At 41.4% G+C, this 12554-nt stretch overlaps 1 protein-coding gene and 1 long non-coding RNA gene across 2 annotated transcripts in view; one reads left to right on the top strand and one right to left on the bottom strand.

The window, feature by feature from the left end:
- Positions 1-8270, top strand: part of LOC125316742 — a 25952-nt gene extending 17682 nt beyond the window's left edge. The window contains exons 3-4 of the long non-coding RNA XR_007199827.1: positions 6050-6051; positions 8136-8270. This is a non-coding gene — a long non-coding RNA (uncharacterized LOC125316742). The remainder of the gene's footprint in view (positions 1-6049; positions 6052-8135) is intronic.
- LOC115751787 (GTP-binding protein OBGC, chloroplastic) lies at positions 6781-12554 on the bottom strand. Its single transcript, XM_030689784.2, has 8 exons — positions 11262-12554; positions 10309-10582; positions 9246-9537; positions 8902-9061; positions 8158-8266; positions 7519-7649; positions 7305-7409; positions 6781-7161 (listed from the first exon to the last, which is right to left on the bottom strand). Exons 1-6 carry the CDS (start codon positions 12455-12457, stop codon positions 7554-7556), a joined length of 2127 nt encoding a protein of 708 aa, XP_030545644.2. The 5' UTR covers positions 12458-12554; the 3' UTR covers positions 6781-7161; positions 7305-7409; positions 7519-7553.

Raw genomic sequence — 12554 nt, 5'->3', positions numbered from 1 at the left:
AAAAACCCTTTTTTATATTGAAAGTTCCAACAGGAAAAAAAAAACAAGCATGATTTCATCCCTCCTTTTTAATTAATCTTTCACGTACGTAAATGGCATTGGGAGTTACATAAACTATAGTCATAAATTCTTAGGGGTTTTCATTGGGCCTCTTGTCGTTTCCTGTAAATGCATCTGATGTTTGCCCTACGTACCATCATCAGCGGCCGTGCATTACCCTGACTAAATGATTAAAGCGATATTGATTAAATAAGTCACGTTAACGCGTACGTTAATGACGCTGTTAAGCATACTAAGAAAGTCACTGGAGAAAATATTTTTAGCATAACATGAGTATGATATTTTGTAAAATAATCAAGCCACCGTAGGTAATTGTTTACACAAGCAGTCAAATCATACGTATTATCAATGAAATGAATTCAGTCACTAAAATATAGGAAAAATGACACAAATAATCTCTGAACTTTGGCTTAATGTGAATCTATGAATTTTTAATTTATTCAATGCGGTTCATCAACTTTAACTCAATATGCAGTGTCATTCCTGAACATTAAATTTGTTTAATATAGTCCATGAAATTTTTTATTAATGTTCAATTTAATCCATAAAATATACGAAAATATTCAATATTGTTATTCTATTAGTTCAAATCCGAGATGATATTCAACATTTTTGTACGTATCACATTAGACAAATTAAAAATTTATTGCACGTAAGAATTAAGTTCATGGATCAAATTGAATAAACAAAAAGTGTAGGAGCCGCATTGCATATTTAATAAAAATTTAGAGATTATTTGTGACATTATCCTTTTACATGTGCACAACATGGCCCTCTTAATTTTGTTTATGCACGACATGAACTAGAATCTGTGACCTTTGACTGCTCCACTAAAGATTTCGATTTGGGAAGGGGGACATGCCTCGCATTAACTGAAGTGGACCCGATGACATCGAATGGTCTCAAGAAATACGGGACTCCATATGTAAGAGTCGACATGTAATGAACTCTATAAAAATGTACTCTTTTTTCACTTTATATTAACTTAGATATAATGGTGGGTCTCTTCGCATTATTAAACTCTTTTAAAAACTCGTCATGATTCTGGATTAATAGAGATACGCTTGAGCGATCTAATAAATTGACTTGCTAATGGGTAAAATAAAATCGATACATGCATAAATAGCATATCCCTACAAATTGGCAAAAGGATGTCTAGAGTGTCAATATTTGTGCACGACACTCATTTTGATATTAATATTTTTTTGGATCACTTTTTCTTTTGGTTAAATTTTTTGGATCACTTAAGTGTCGATCTTTTTGAAAAACGATTATTTTAGTGCCAACACCGATGAGTTTCGCTGGAAATCATACGTCGCATCTACGTGGTTCGCCAAAGGATCCAATCAGCAATAAAAAATGTAAAAATCAATAAAGAAATTCCATGTCATATTAAAAAATTAAAAATAAGCTAACAATAGAAAAATAAGGCAAAAATTAAAATAAAATAAAAAATTCCACAGCTAGGCGAACTCTCACTGGACGAGGTTGGCCTTGCCGACCCTAACAAGGCCACGGCGGGGTTTGCCGAGGCCCCCTCCCCCGTCCCCCACCCTCGCCAACCATTGCCGATGATGGTGGGGCAGCAAATTTTTTTTAATCTTATTTTTTTGTTTAATTTTAGTTTTTAAAAAAATTTAATTTATTTTTAAGTATAAAAGTCCACGTGGACTGATTTTTTTTTTAAAAATTGCCACGTAATTTTAAAAAAATTAAAAAAACAAATGACACATAATTAGTTGGCCGAAATTTCTCACCGTTAGCACTAAAGTGATCGTTTTTTTCTCCGATTTGACACTTAAACGAAAAAAAAAAAAAAATAGCGCCAAAGTGAGCGCAAGCACTTCAGGTGTCCTTTTGCCCATAAAAATTTGAAAATCGGCTAAAGGGACTGTTATAAGCAAACTGCTGGGTAAAACTCGCGCTTGAGCATCTCCAGTGACTCATCCTCACGCGAACATTACTCTATATACATGTACAAAGATAGATACTTACGTTGTACTTGACAAACACGCTGTAATTGCAATACTTTCAGAGCCCCTTTTTGGCAAACTGCCCCGCTGGCTTCACGGTATTGCGACTTTAAATGGCGAAATGCATACTTAGCCTCTTAAAAAATTCATTACACAAAACATATCAGATTTAGGAAGATGATGCTTGTAGGTATATAATTTTTGCTAACAAATGGTGGATCCATGCCTTTTCCAGTCACTTGACTACTTTTTGTTATGAGTGGCTATTGAAATAATTAAATATTAAATCATACATTTATCTAACGACTTAAGGTTTTAGAATAGCTGATAATGTTCTTACAAAATCTCACTGTAACTATCCCGAGTCGGTGTTGCTTGGAGTACTTTCCAAGGCAGTATTCAAGTTTAAGGTAGTTTTAAACTGAAACTCCGAAATAGAAAGAGCAAGGTTGGCCACTACCATCACCACGAGCACCGGACAAACCTGGAACTGGTATAAGCATAGAGCTTGTTGGAAGCGTGAGAGGACGTGAAAGTTTCTTCGGATGGGAAGGTTATTGCTGTGAAATTTGCCATTTAAAGGGGACAAAAAAGGGCTGGTCAAGTCCCATCTGGGTAAGGAGCCTCATCCCATAACTTTTCTAGACGAGGAGGAAAGAAATGGAAGTGAAGTAGTGGCCCTCCTGTGGGAAAACCATCGGGGTAGGGGCCAACCATCCGCTTGCTTTCTGTCAAGTTTCTTCTCTTGACAAGAGGGTCAGGAGAAGCTGACAACTTTTTACATCACATTCTCCAAGCACAAGCACACAACCAGCCCCTCCTCCCTTTCCCTCCTTTCTTTTCCCCTCTATCGTTAAAGGGTGCCCGGAATTCTGGGAAAAAAGACAATTTTGTTCATAGGACTTGGACTTGGACTTTGACGAGAAAGATAGAGAGAGAACGAGAGCTCTTGAAAGAACTGTTTTTGAATGATTCAATCTTTGTCAAGATTGAACTTGTGTGGGTGTTTTTCTTGCTCCTTGGGGTTTTCTTCTTTTTTTTTTAAGCCTTTTCATGGTTTCAGTTTCCGTGCTGCTGCTTTTTCTGGTCAAACGCACGCATGTGTCCCTCCACCAAAAGCCAAGAAATCCTAGTGGCACTACCCTATATGCCGGGGTTGTGTCACCCATTTTTCAATTCGGCCAACTTGTCCTCCCCTTTTGGACCCAAAAAAAAAAATAAAATTTGTCCTCCCTTTGCTTAAGCAAACGCCATTGCGTTTTAGTTTGCTCATCACGGGGTCTTACAGGTGCCAAAAGTTGCCTAGTCATTCTCCTCACCGTGAGCATCCACACAAGCAAATTTTAAAGCACTTACTACAACCAAATGATTAAGGTTCTTTTTCCGAGGTATTGAATCTTGACTCCCGTAGTGAGATCGGTGGAATGTGTTAGGAAACCCTTTATAATATTTTTAAAATGGAAAAATCAAATGCTGATGATGTGTTTATTGATCGAGTAAAACCGGATAAAAGATGCACAAACCATTATGCAAATGATGTCCTAACAAGATATGCAAATGTTATGTGTTCTTTATTGATGATGAGCAAAGCTTTAGACGTAGATATGTCTATAAGTTGGAGGTACCTAAGTAGAAGGTAAACAAGCCTAAAATGGAATGTTGGATAAAGTTTGATAAGACCTTGGTTAGGTGAATAACGAGATAGACCTACGATTGTCAATATACTTGAAGGACCTTGGATATTAGCAGTTTACTTCATGAATATCATCACAATAATATAGGGATATCAATGAAACTTGCATGTGAATATTGTCAATGTGTTTGGTATTTTCAGACTCTATGTGAAGTCTATTTAGATTCAAAGAGTATTGAGACTTAGACATCATCATCCGACCAATTCGGACTCATAAAATATAAATATATAAATATATATAGTGATCTCGCTCAAATTTCACATTCAGAAAGTAATGATTTTCAATCTCAAATCTTGATGTTGCAATATAACTCATCAAACAAAACATCTTGATTGATTCACAATATTTATAAAGGCAAGCTAATCATTCCAAATGAAGAGCCCTACTTATGGAAACCTAGTTTTAGTTGTATTGGCGACTGAAGCAATGGGGATTCCAATTTCATTTGTCAACAGCTACTCAATCTCCTTGAAGCATTCGTGTTCAACGGGTTAATTGGAGAATGATCCTTTGAAAACTACGGCGAGATTGGAAGTGCATGAGTATAAAAGGAAACCAAAGTGCTAAAGAGATGAAAATAAAAAGGTCCAAAGTTCAAGAGAGCTATAATCTTTCGTGCTTGTCTTTCATGAGCTTCTTAATGTAACCTTTCTAGAAGTGTTGGCAGTGTAATAGTAGTGCTTGGGTGTGTGATAGTGTGATCTATTAGTTTTAGGTATAAGTAGCACCATCTTTACGTGTAAGCGTTTCAGGTAGAAGCAACACGTATTATGCTATAACTTCAATAACATTTATAGTGAAATTCAGCTAGTGGACTATTAGCGTGCGAGAGTAGATGTAAATTTATACTAAATCGAACCACTATAAATTTTGTGTGCAAATTCTTCTATATCTTAACTCTTATTTTTTGTATTTTGCACGCTAGCAAATTTGATTATAGTACAACCTCTCTTCTCACGTGATACTAATCTTGACTTGTCTAATTCTGCATGTTTAGTGAAGAGTTTTCAAAATCACCTATTCACCTCCCATTGGTGATAGTGCTAGCCACCTCACAACATTTTAGAAGTTCAGTATGTACCTGATTAGCTCGACTTCCATTTTTATAAAATGAGACGGTGCTTTGGAGTTCAATCGATCTTATCACTAATCGTTATGATACATGTCCATTGACCTGAATGGGAAAAAAAAAACAAAAACCTCGTCCTTTTAAATTTTTTTGGTTCTCCCCCACTTAACATCGGTCGTGTTTTTAAGAATTCAATTGACTCGAGCTTCATCATTTCAGCTTTCTTGGGGAGGGATGACCACGAAGGAATTGATTCGATCAATCGAGCAGCGGAAATCAAACTATGCTGGGACTGTCGGAGGTGAAATTGACACTGTGACTCCAAACAATTCTTACATCCGTCGTCATTCATCCGACCCGTTTTCACGAAAGAATTTCGTAATAGCCGCAGAGGTGACGGGCACGTAAGTGGCCAATCGAAATGCTATTCGGATGCTACGCGACACATATCCATCCGAATCGGCCTTCCTCGTCTTCGATTGAATTGTATACTGAACTCAGGAAACTCTTTCTCCAATGATTCCCCAACTAAGAATGACGAACGAGTCTCCACGCTCGAATCATTCGGACCTGATTTCTCGCCGACTCTTTCCGTTTCGGTCAATCAGGGATCGACAACCAAACCCGCCCCTGCCAAACCCCCCACCTCCTCAAAGCCCCATCCCCTAGGACGTGAGACACCCGCCATCAAGCTTTTCGACCCGACGTGACACGTGGATACTGTTGCCACGCCATCGGCCCTCACGTCGCCGGGCCCCGCAGCCTGACGTGTCAGCCCCTCCTCCCTGCGGGGCACCCACCCCCAGATCGTGGTTGTCGGGGAATCCGGTGACGTGGCGCCTTGTACGGCCACGTGTCAGTATGCCAGCCGTGGGATAGGTTATATCTGAGTGCCCCCACGTACGAGGAGGACCAGGAAAGAGGCAGTGAAAATATTCAGAACCGGTGAGGTGCGTCTGATTGATGAACCGGTGGGATTTGACGGCTAGAGATTGTGAAGGTGGGAGAGCGTTACTTGGTCTGGCGGTGGGGCGCAAATCACCGGATTTTGTTGCTCCGACGCCACCCACCCAACGTGCGCTACGCTCGTGCACAGAGGGCGGAAGTGTAGCGTCAAGAAGACAACCTAAACGGAAGGACAAGGCATTTTTGTGTTCGGTTTGAAGAGGAAAAGCCTATGAAACGTTTCGAGTTCGACTAGAGTTTCTCGTGGGTAAGAAAGGAGCTATATCGGACCAGGCCCATCCCTCAAGTGGTCGGGTCTTTGTCACTCGATGGAGGTCCATAATTCCTGTAAAGAGAGAACAACTTATTCGTGAATATGACATTTTTGGAATATCATGTTCCCATCCATCCAAATCAATAATTTTTTCTTTTGGACGAGAGCATACGTGCCTCGCAGGATTTAGTACTTTGAGAATCTTTCAACGCGTTTTGGATGGGGTTTCGAGCATCACTCGCTGCCAACCATTCGTTGGCAGCTCATATAAGATACGATTGAACCGGCGAGAGCGGTTGCAACCGGAACAAACCAAAGCGCAACCGAAACGTCCCCAAGGGAACAAAGTACAAAGGTGGCCCAGTGAAACATAGTGACCTCAGAAGAGAGGACTCATTGAATCTGGGCAGGTTGACATATTGATCTGTCAAACATTGTTTGTCTAACGTGCAGGATCCGACACGACTCTTGGGGAATCGCCTGAGAGTTCCCTTTCCTACCAAGCAGGCTTCCTCGTCGTGGTTGGCTCGACAGGGCAACTACCCCAATGAGTGTATCAGTGCTGTCTGTACTCACTAGCAAGATTCACGTTTCTGCAGCGATCGTTTTCCAGAGCATGTTCACGCTCTGTTGACAACACAATAGTATGAAAGAAATGCTCTCCTCATTTATCTTCTTTGGGTTGCGAAGGAACCATTTGCACCAAAAAAGTGACCAGGTCATTAACACGGAGAAATTCTGATGAAACAGAAACCCAAGACGTTCGCGGGTCATTAGCACACCGATTGTTCTCCTTGGATGCTCATTATAACACGAAAGCAGCTTTTCCAGAAATCATGCTTCCCCCCACTGGAGGTAATGGTGCTTGCCTCGTAATGAGAAGGATCTGGGGTACAACTATTGCTAATGGAATCGTTTTTAGAGAAACACTAACCTACTCTCTTGCATCTGATAAATTTTCTGACTAGACCATTTCATCGGTAGCCCGTCTGGTTAGATGCAGCCCGTCTGGTAGAATTTTCCATGGACCCCCAGTTCTGACTAAAGTAATCATTGCGAGCAAACCAGAAGTTAACTGCTTTTTAGGAAGTGCTGCGCCCCGTCGGACACAAAGATTCGGACAGTCACTCCTTCATGTTGTCACTCCTGGTTTCCATTAGCCAAAAAGTGAATATGCGCCCTCATTTCAGGTTGATGAAGCATCGATTTCATGAGAGTCCTGTTAGACAAATTTGTACTCGAGATATGCCCAATGGGTCATAAAATGCAGAAGACAGACAAGACAATACCTGTAAATCTGCACCCTCGTTTGTACAAATTCTTTTGAAGGCAGAGTACCACTACCACTTTCCTGATGACATACGAGCAGCTGCTTAGCTGTGCGCATAATCCAACTGCAGTGGAGTAATAAGACATGTTTGTGAGGGAAGCAAGAGAATGGCAGGCATAGAGCATCAAATTAGAGTCTTCAAATCATAAACTAAATGAATCAAACATAGTTACCAGATAATAGATTTCAATGGCCAGACAAAGGCAAGCTATTTCCACTGAGGCCATCTAACCGAATCCGTGGATCCCTTGTTTATATTTGAAGGACCAGTTCTCCCAGCAGAATCATGCCACACCATCTCCAACTGACAAAATTTGAAACATAATCCCACTTACTGCGACTCAATTGACAACAACAGAGAATAAAATCTTAGAAATAACAGGATATGTGGGATTTCCGAGCATTTGCTTGAAAAGTCACTTCATCAGATTAGCGAAAGGAAAAAAAGAGAAAGGCTCTTCATTTTCTTGATGGGAATTAACTTCACCCAACCCACAATAATTTCCAAAACTGCATTTGGTACTGGTAACTAGTAATACCTTTTACACAAGAAAGAACATTATGGAACATATTGTCGTTGGGAAGCTAAGTCGACATTGGATTAAAGGATGGGCAAAATAGACGTAAAGAATCTAGAGATTGCAATAGGATGCAAAAGCACTCTGAAGAACGTCAATTTGACCCACAACGGGGCCAAGGTTTGCCATTTTGCATCATCTCTGCATGTTTCAATATTCATTTATACTCCATGCATTATCAAGCTTCAAATGGTTAAAGATGTGAGAATCAGAGAGAATCTAACAGATGTCTACCTCTCCAACAATGACTGTGTCCCCTTCCTTTACGCCTAGTTTCATGAGAGTCTTATTCACACCACAAGCCTCCAAAACGTGCTGGAACCTTTTCTCTGAATCAACATACCTGTTATAGAAAATATTACCAACACTTCTCAAGTGAAGAAATCATACTGGACATTTCATGAAATGGATCAGAAGGCAATATGCAAAGGAAAAGGATTTTCTGCCAACAAAGATAGAACCAATCTAATCCCCACAAACATATATGTCAAATTATCTGGTTCTCAAAGGTACATATAAAAAAAAATACAACATCAATAAGATTTGCAACATGGCTTCTCATAACTCCAACTCCTACAAAGTTCCTAGGTTCCCCAAAAACTTATGATTATATGATTGGACTCTGTCCAGAAAAATTGATAGTGAGTTTGCAATTCCGGATAATTAGTTACTCAAAACGAAAAATATGAACTTTAACTGATTAGTCAGCGATTCAAACATATGTGGGGAGCACATGTGCCAAGAATAAGGGGACAAGTAATCCAATTTTGATGGTATGCGCTCCATTCTTCCTCTGTATGGCAAATCCCAGATTGCCATGACTAAACAAGCTAGTCTCTTCTTAGAGTTGCATTACACAATCTCAATATAAGCACTTAAAAATACACCATGCACAGATAAGATGCTCCAAACGGGGAAAAGGGAAAGAGAACTATATAGCATTGCTTAGCAATGGCCATTGAGTAATCAACATCCTACCTCCAGTTTGTCATTTGAACAAACCGTCGTAACCCAGATCCAATAACATGCCAAGTGTGCGAACTGCTGTCGTGAGTGATTTCAAACTCACTAATTGAAGCACTTCTTTGATCTTTTACCTTTTCAGCTACATGGTTCAGACTGCTGGGATCCACCCAACCTAATGCAAATAAAACTCATCAATAGTCCATAGAGCAAATGAGATGGATAAAAGAAAGATCATAGAAAAATACTTGTTCTGTAACCTTCGCAGGGAAAACAAAATGAGAAAGCATTAACAAGAGACATATAAGAAAAAGTGTGAGATTGCTAGATGGAGAAGCACATGAGGCAACAAGCCTGACCTTCAATAGTGCTCTTTGCTTCCTTACTCCTCTGTAGAACGTCATAAGCAGCAGAAATTACTCGATAAGTGCCTTCTCTTTTCACTGCACTCATACAGAAAGTTTGAATCCTGCGAGCTTCCAGCCTTTCCTTGAACGATGGCCATCTCTCATAGGCCTCTGGAAGATCCATTTTGTTATAGGCAACTATATATGGCTTTTCAGCAAGTTCAGGATTGAATAATTCCAGCTCAAGTCGGACAGCATCAAACTCAAGCTCTGGCTGCTCTGATGATCCATCAACCACGTGAACCTAAGGATCAATTGTATCAGTAACACATCAACTAAGATACAACAGCATCAAGTCGAAATGAGTAATTATAGGCAAGCGTTGACTTTCCATCTCTGTCAATGAATTTGTTTAACATACTTCCCTATGCCATTAGTCATGAGGCTTTCACCTCTCTCTCTTGTCACCTTTCGGGTACATTAGCCATCCGACAACTTTGAAGACAAGACATTTTGAGACAGGTGAAGCATACTAAACAATGAAATGATGCCACACTAAAATGTGAACCAAGGACAGCTTATTTGTACCCAATTTCAACCCAATAAAGCTGAGTCATTTGTGCCAAAAATAATTGGGAAGCACCACAAGGAGACAGGGCAACCTGCTGTTTCAATCCATCAGCAAATCATATTCAAAGAAATCTACAATCTACAGTGAGGTCATGATATGTTTGGCTTCAAAGGTCAAAACCAGAATAGAAATGAAGCATCCAATAAGAAAACTCAGAACCCCCAACTTCAAACCTTCTGCAGCTCGTGGGATCAAATTAATTTCTTGAAATGCAACAAAATAAAATGCAATGCATTACCGCAAAGCGAATCCTCAGTCTTCCTAGGTACTATCCCAGTTGAGGGGGGATAGAAATCGTAAAATTTTTGGCTAGTAACAAAAGACAACGTATGCAGTCCGAAATCATAAAAAGCCCCAAGATACAGACAAATGCATGAGCTGCACAATAGTCTGCTTACTAAAGTGTGGACAACAATGAGAATCAAGCTTTAACAGGGAGCATACCAGAGTAGAGCACCTCTCTGTGTGCCGTAAAAACTCATGACCTAGACCAAAACCTCGGTGCGCTCCTTCAAGTAAACCTGGTAGGTCTGCCACAACCATGGTAGAATCATAGTCAAATGATACTACGCCCAGATTAGGTAGTAAAGTTGTAAAGGGGTAATTTGCTATCGTCGGCTGCGCAGCACTTATCACACTTAAAAAGGTGCTTTTTCCTGCATTAGGAACACCAATAATTCCGACATCCGCAACAAGCTTCAGCTCCAGCTCTAACCACCTGACAGAAAAGACCATCCTTAGCTTCATTCACTTGAGGAAGCCTTTTGAGGAGAACCTTGATTAAAACTACACTGAAGTTAATATGCCCAAATAACAAAGCTCAATAAATCATGATGCACTAGAGCCAGTTCATGATGACATAAGGCCTCCTTTCAGCTATTGCTGGCAAACCAATCTTATGTTTCCATTCCTCAATAATGAACTTCAACATAGAATTTATTGCGTTTCTCCAGAAAATTCAACTTGAAATTGCTATGATTGTGGGTGACTGGCAATTAATCGGGCTGAAGTTTTGGTTCTTTTTCATAGTCATTCATGTGCTTGCTCAATCACAAAGTAGGATACACATTGCTTGTCACTCCCTGAAGGTGCTAACGACATACTTTTTACTGACAAAAAGGAAAAGAAATCAACCCTGGCCAGCACCTGTATTGTACATCGCGTTGCATATACGACTATCCAAATAAGTTTTCACAGCTATTTGTCCACAAAAGTTACATCCTGTGTCAAACCAGAGCAGTTATCAAAAACACCGTGTAGCAAGACAAAATCAATCTGCAATGCTACTAATCTGCCCAAAAGGGAAAAAAAAAAAACATATGAACCACGTTATGGCAAACCAAGTATTTATCAACGATCTACAAAGACATGGTATGGTTTCTGAGATAAAAACTCACATCTCTGGACCCTCTTCACCATTCTCAGCTATCCGAGGCACCTTATTCATCCCTGACTTGAACGAAGCATTCCCTCTCCCTCCTCTACCACCCGGCAACAGCAACGCCTTCTGTCCTGGATTCAATAACTCCAACAACACCTCCTCTTTCCCCGCCTCTCTAACGACTGTCCCAGGGGCCACCTTCACCACAACATCCTCACCCTTAGCCCCAGCCATCTTGCTCCCCTGCCCATGCCTCCCTCTCCCAGCCCTGAAATGCACGCTGTTCCTAAATGGCAACAATGAGTTCATTGAACTGTCGACTTCCAAGTAAACATTCCCTCCTCTCCCTCCATCGCCACCTGACGGCCCCCCCAAAGGAACGAACTTCTCGCGGCGGAATGCCACGACACCATTGCCACCATCCCCGGCTTTCACATATATCTTGGCTCGGTCAAAGCACCTCATCACTGCCGGCACCCCCTTCTCCTTCACTTGAGCTTCCTCATCATCTAATTCATCCTCCGAATCTGCCAAATTCACAGCCTTGCCGTCCTTGAGCCCCGTTTTTTTGCCAGCAAAACAATCATTTTCATCGTCATCATCGCCAACAGTGTAGAGCATTGCCATGACCTTATTACCATCACCATCGTAACCACTAACTATCTTTCCACCGTCAAGCCCTAACACTTCCTCCTCACCTTCAAATTCTCCATAATCACTATCTTCTTCTTCTTCCTCCTCCTCCTCTTCATCGTCATCATCATCATAATCGCCACCATCATCTATTCGAGCACTCGAGTTTCCTTCAAACACATCGAGGGATATATAGTTAAACGCCAAACCCCGATCAGTCCCATCTTCCAGGTCATTATAATCATGTTCTTGGCCTACTTCACCACAGACGCCATCAACTCCAGGATCAACTAGGGCAATGCGGGAATCGGAGAGCTTCACTTCGCTCACGGCATCAATAGACGCGGCCAAGAAGTCCTCCCTGGGAGGGAGGCGAGTGTAGGTGGTCGCCTCGGGCCCGGGCCTCGCCGGAGCGACCGGTCGAGGCGGCGGCTCGCAACGGGTGCGGAGGCCTGGCTTCTCGGACCGCCGGCGAGGGCGCGGAGGCCTGCCGTTGTTGGGGCGCTTTCGGGATGCGCAACGGGCTTGGAATCGTGGAGAGAGACGGATCAGCGGGGACGTCGAGGCCATGGCGGCCATTTGCGGAGGCTTTTTGCAAAGTTGAGGGAGGGAGAGTTTCCGCCGTTCGAAGGAACTCGCGCGGAGGGAAGTGGATAACGTGTCGGAAGACGGCGGA

This window comes from Rhodamnia argentea, chromosome 1 (assembly GCF_020921035.1).
Source record: "Rhodamnia argentea isolate NSW1041297 chromosome 1, ASM2092103v1, whole genome shotgun sequence".
In the NCBI taxonomy this organism is placed as follows: domain Eukaryota; kingdom Viridiplantae; phylum Streptophyta; class Magnoliopsida; order Myrtales; family Myrtaceae; genus Rhodamnia; species Rhodamnia argentea.
Note: the sequence above shows the minus strand (reverse complement) of the source record. Positions and strands in the feature narration are given on the sequence as shown.

Coding starts and splice junctions, on each gene's coding strand:
- LOC115751787 (XM_030689784.2), bottom strand. CDS start 12,457: ATGGCCGCCATGGCCTCGACGTCCCCGCTGATCCGTCTCTCTCCACGA. Junction 10,583..11,261: donor GGTGAAGAGGGTCCAGAGAT/GTGAGTTTTTAT, acceptor CTTTTCTGTCAG/GTGGTTAGAGCTGGAGCTGA. Junction 8,267..8,901: donor GTTCAAATGACAAACTGGAG/GTAGGATGTTGA, acceptor TTTCTATAACAG/GTATGTTGATTCAGAGAAAA.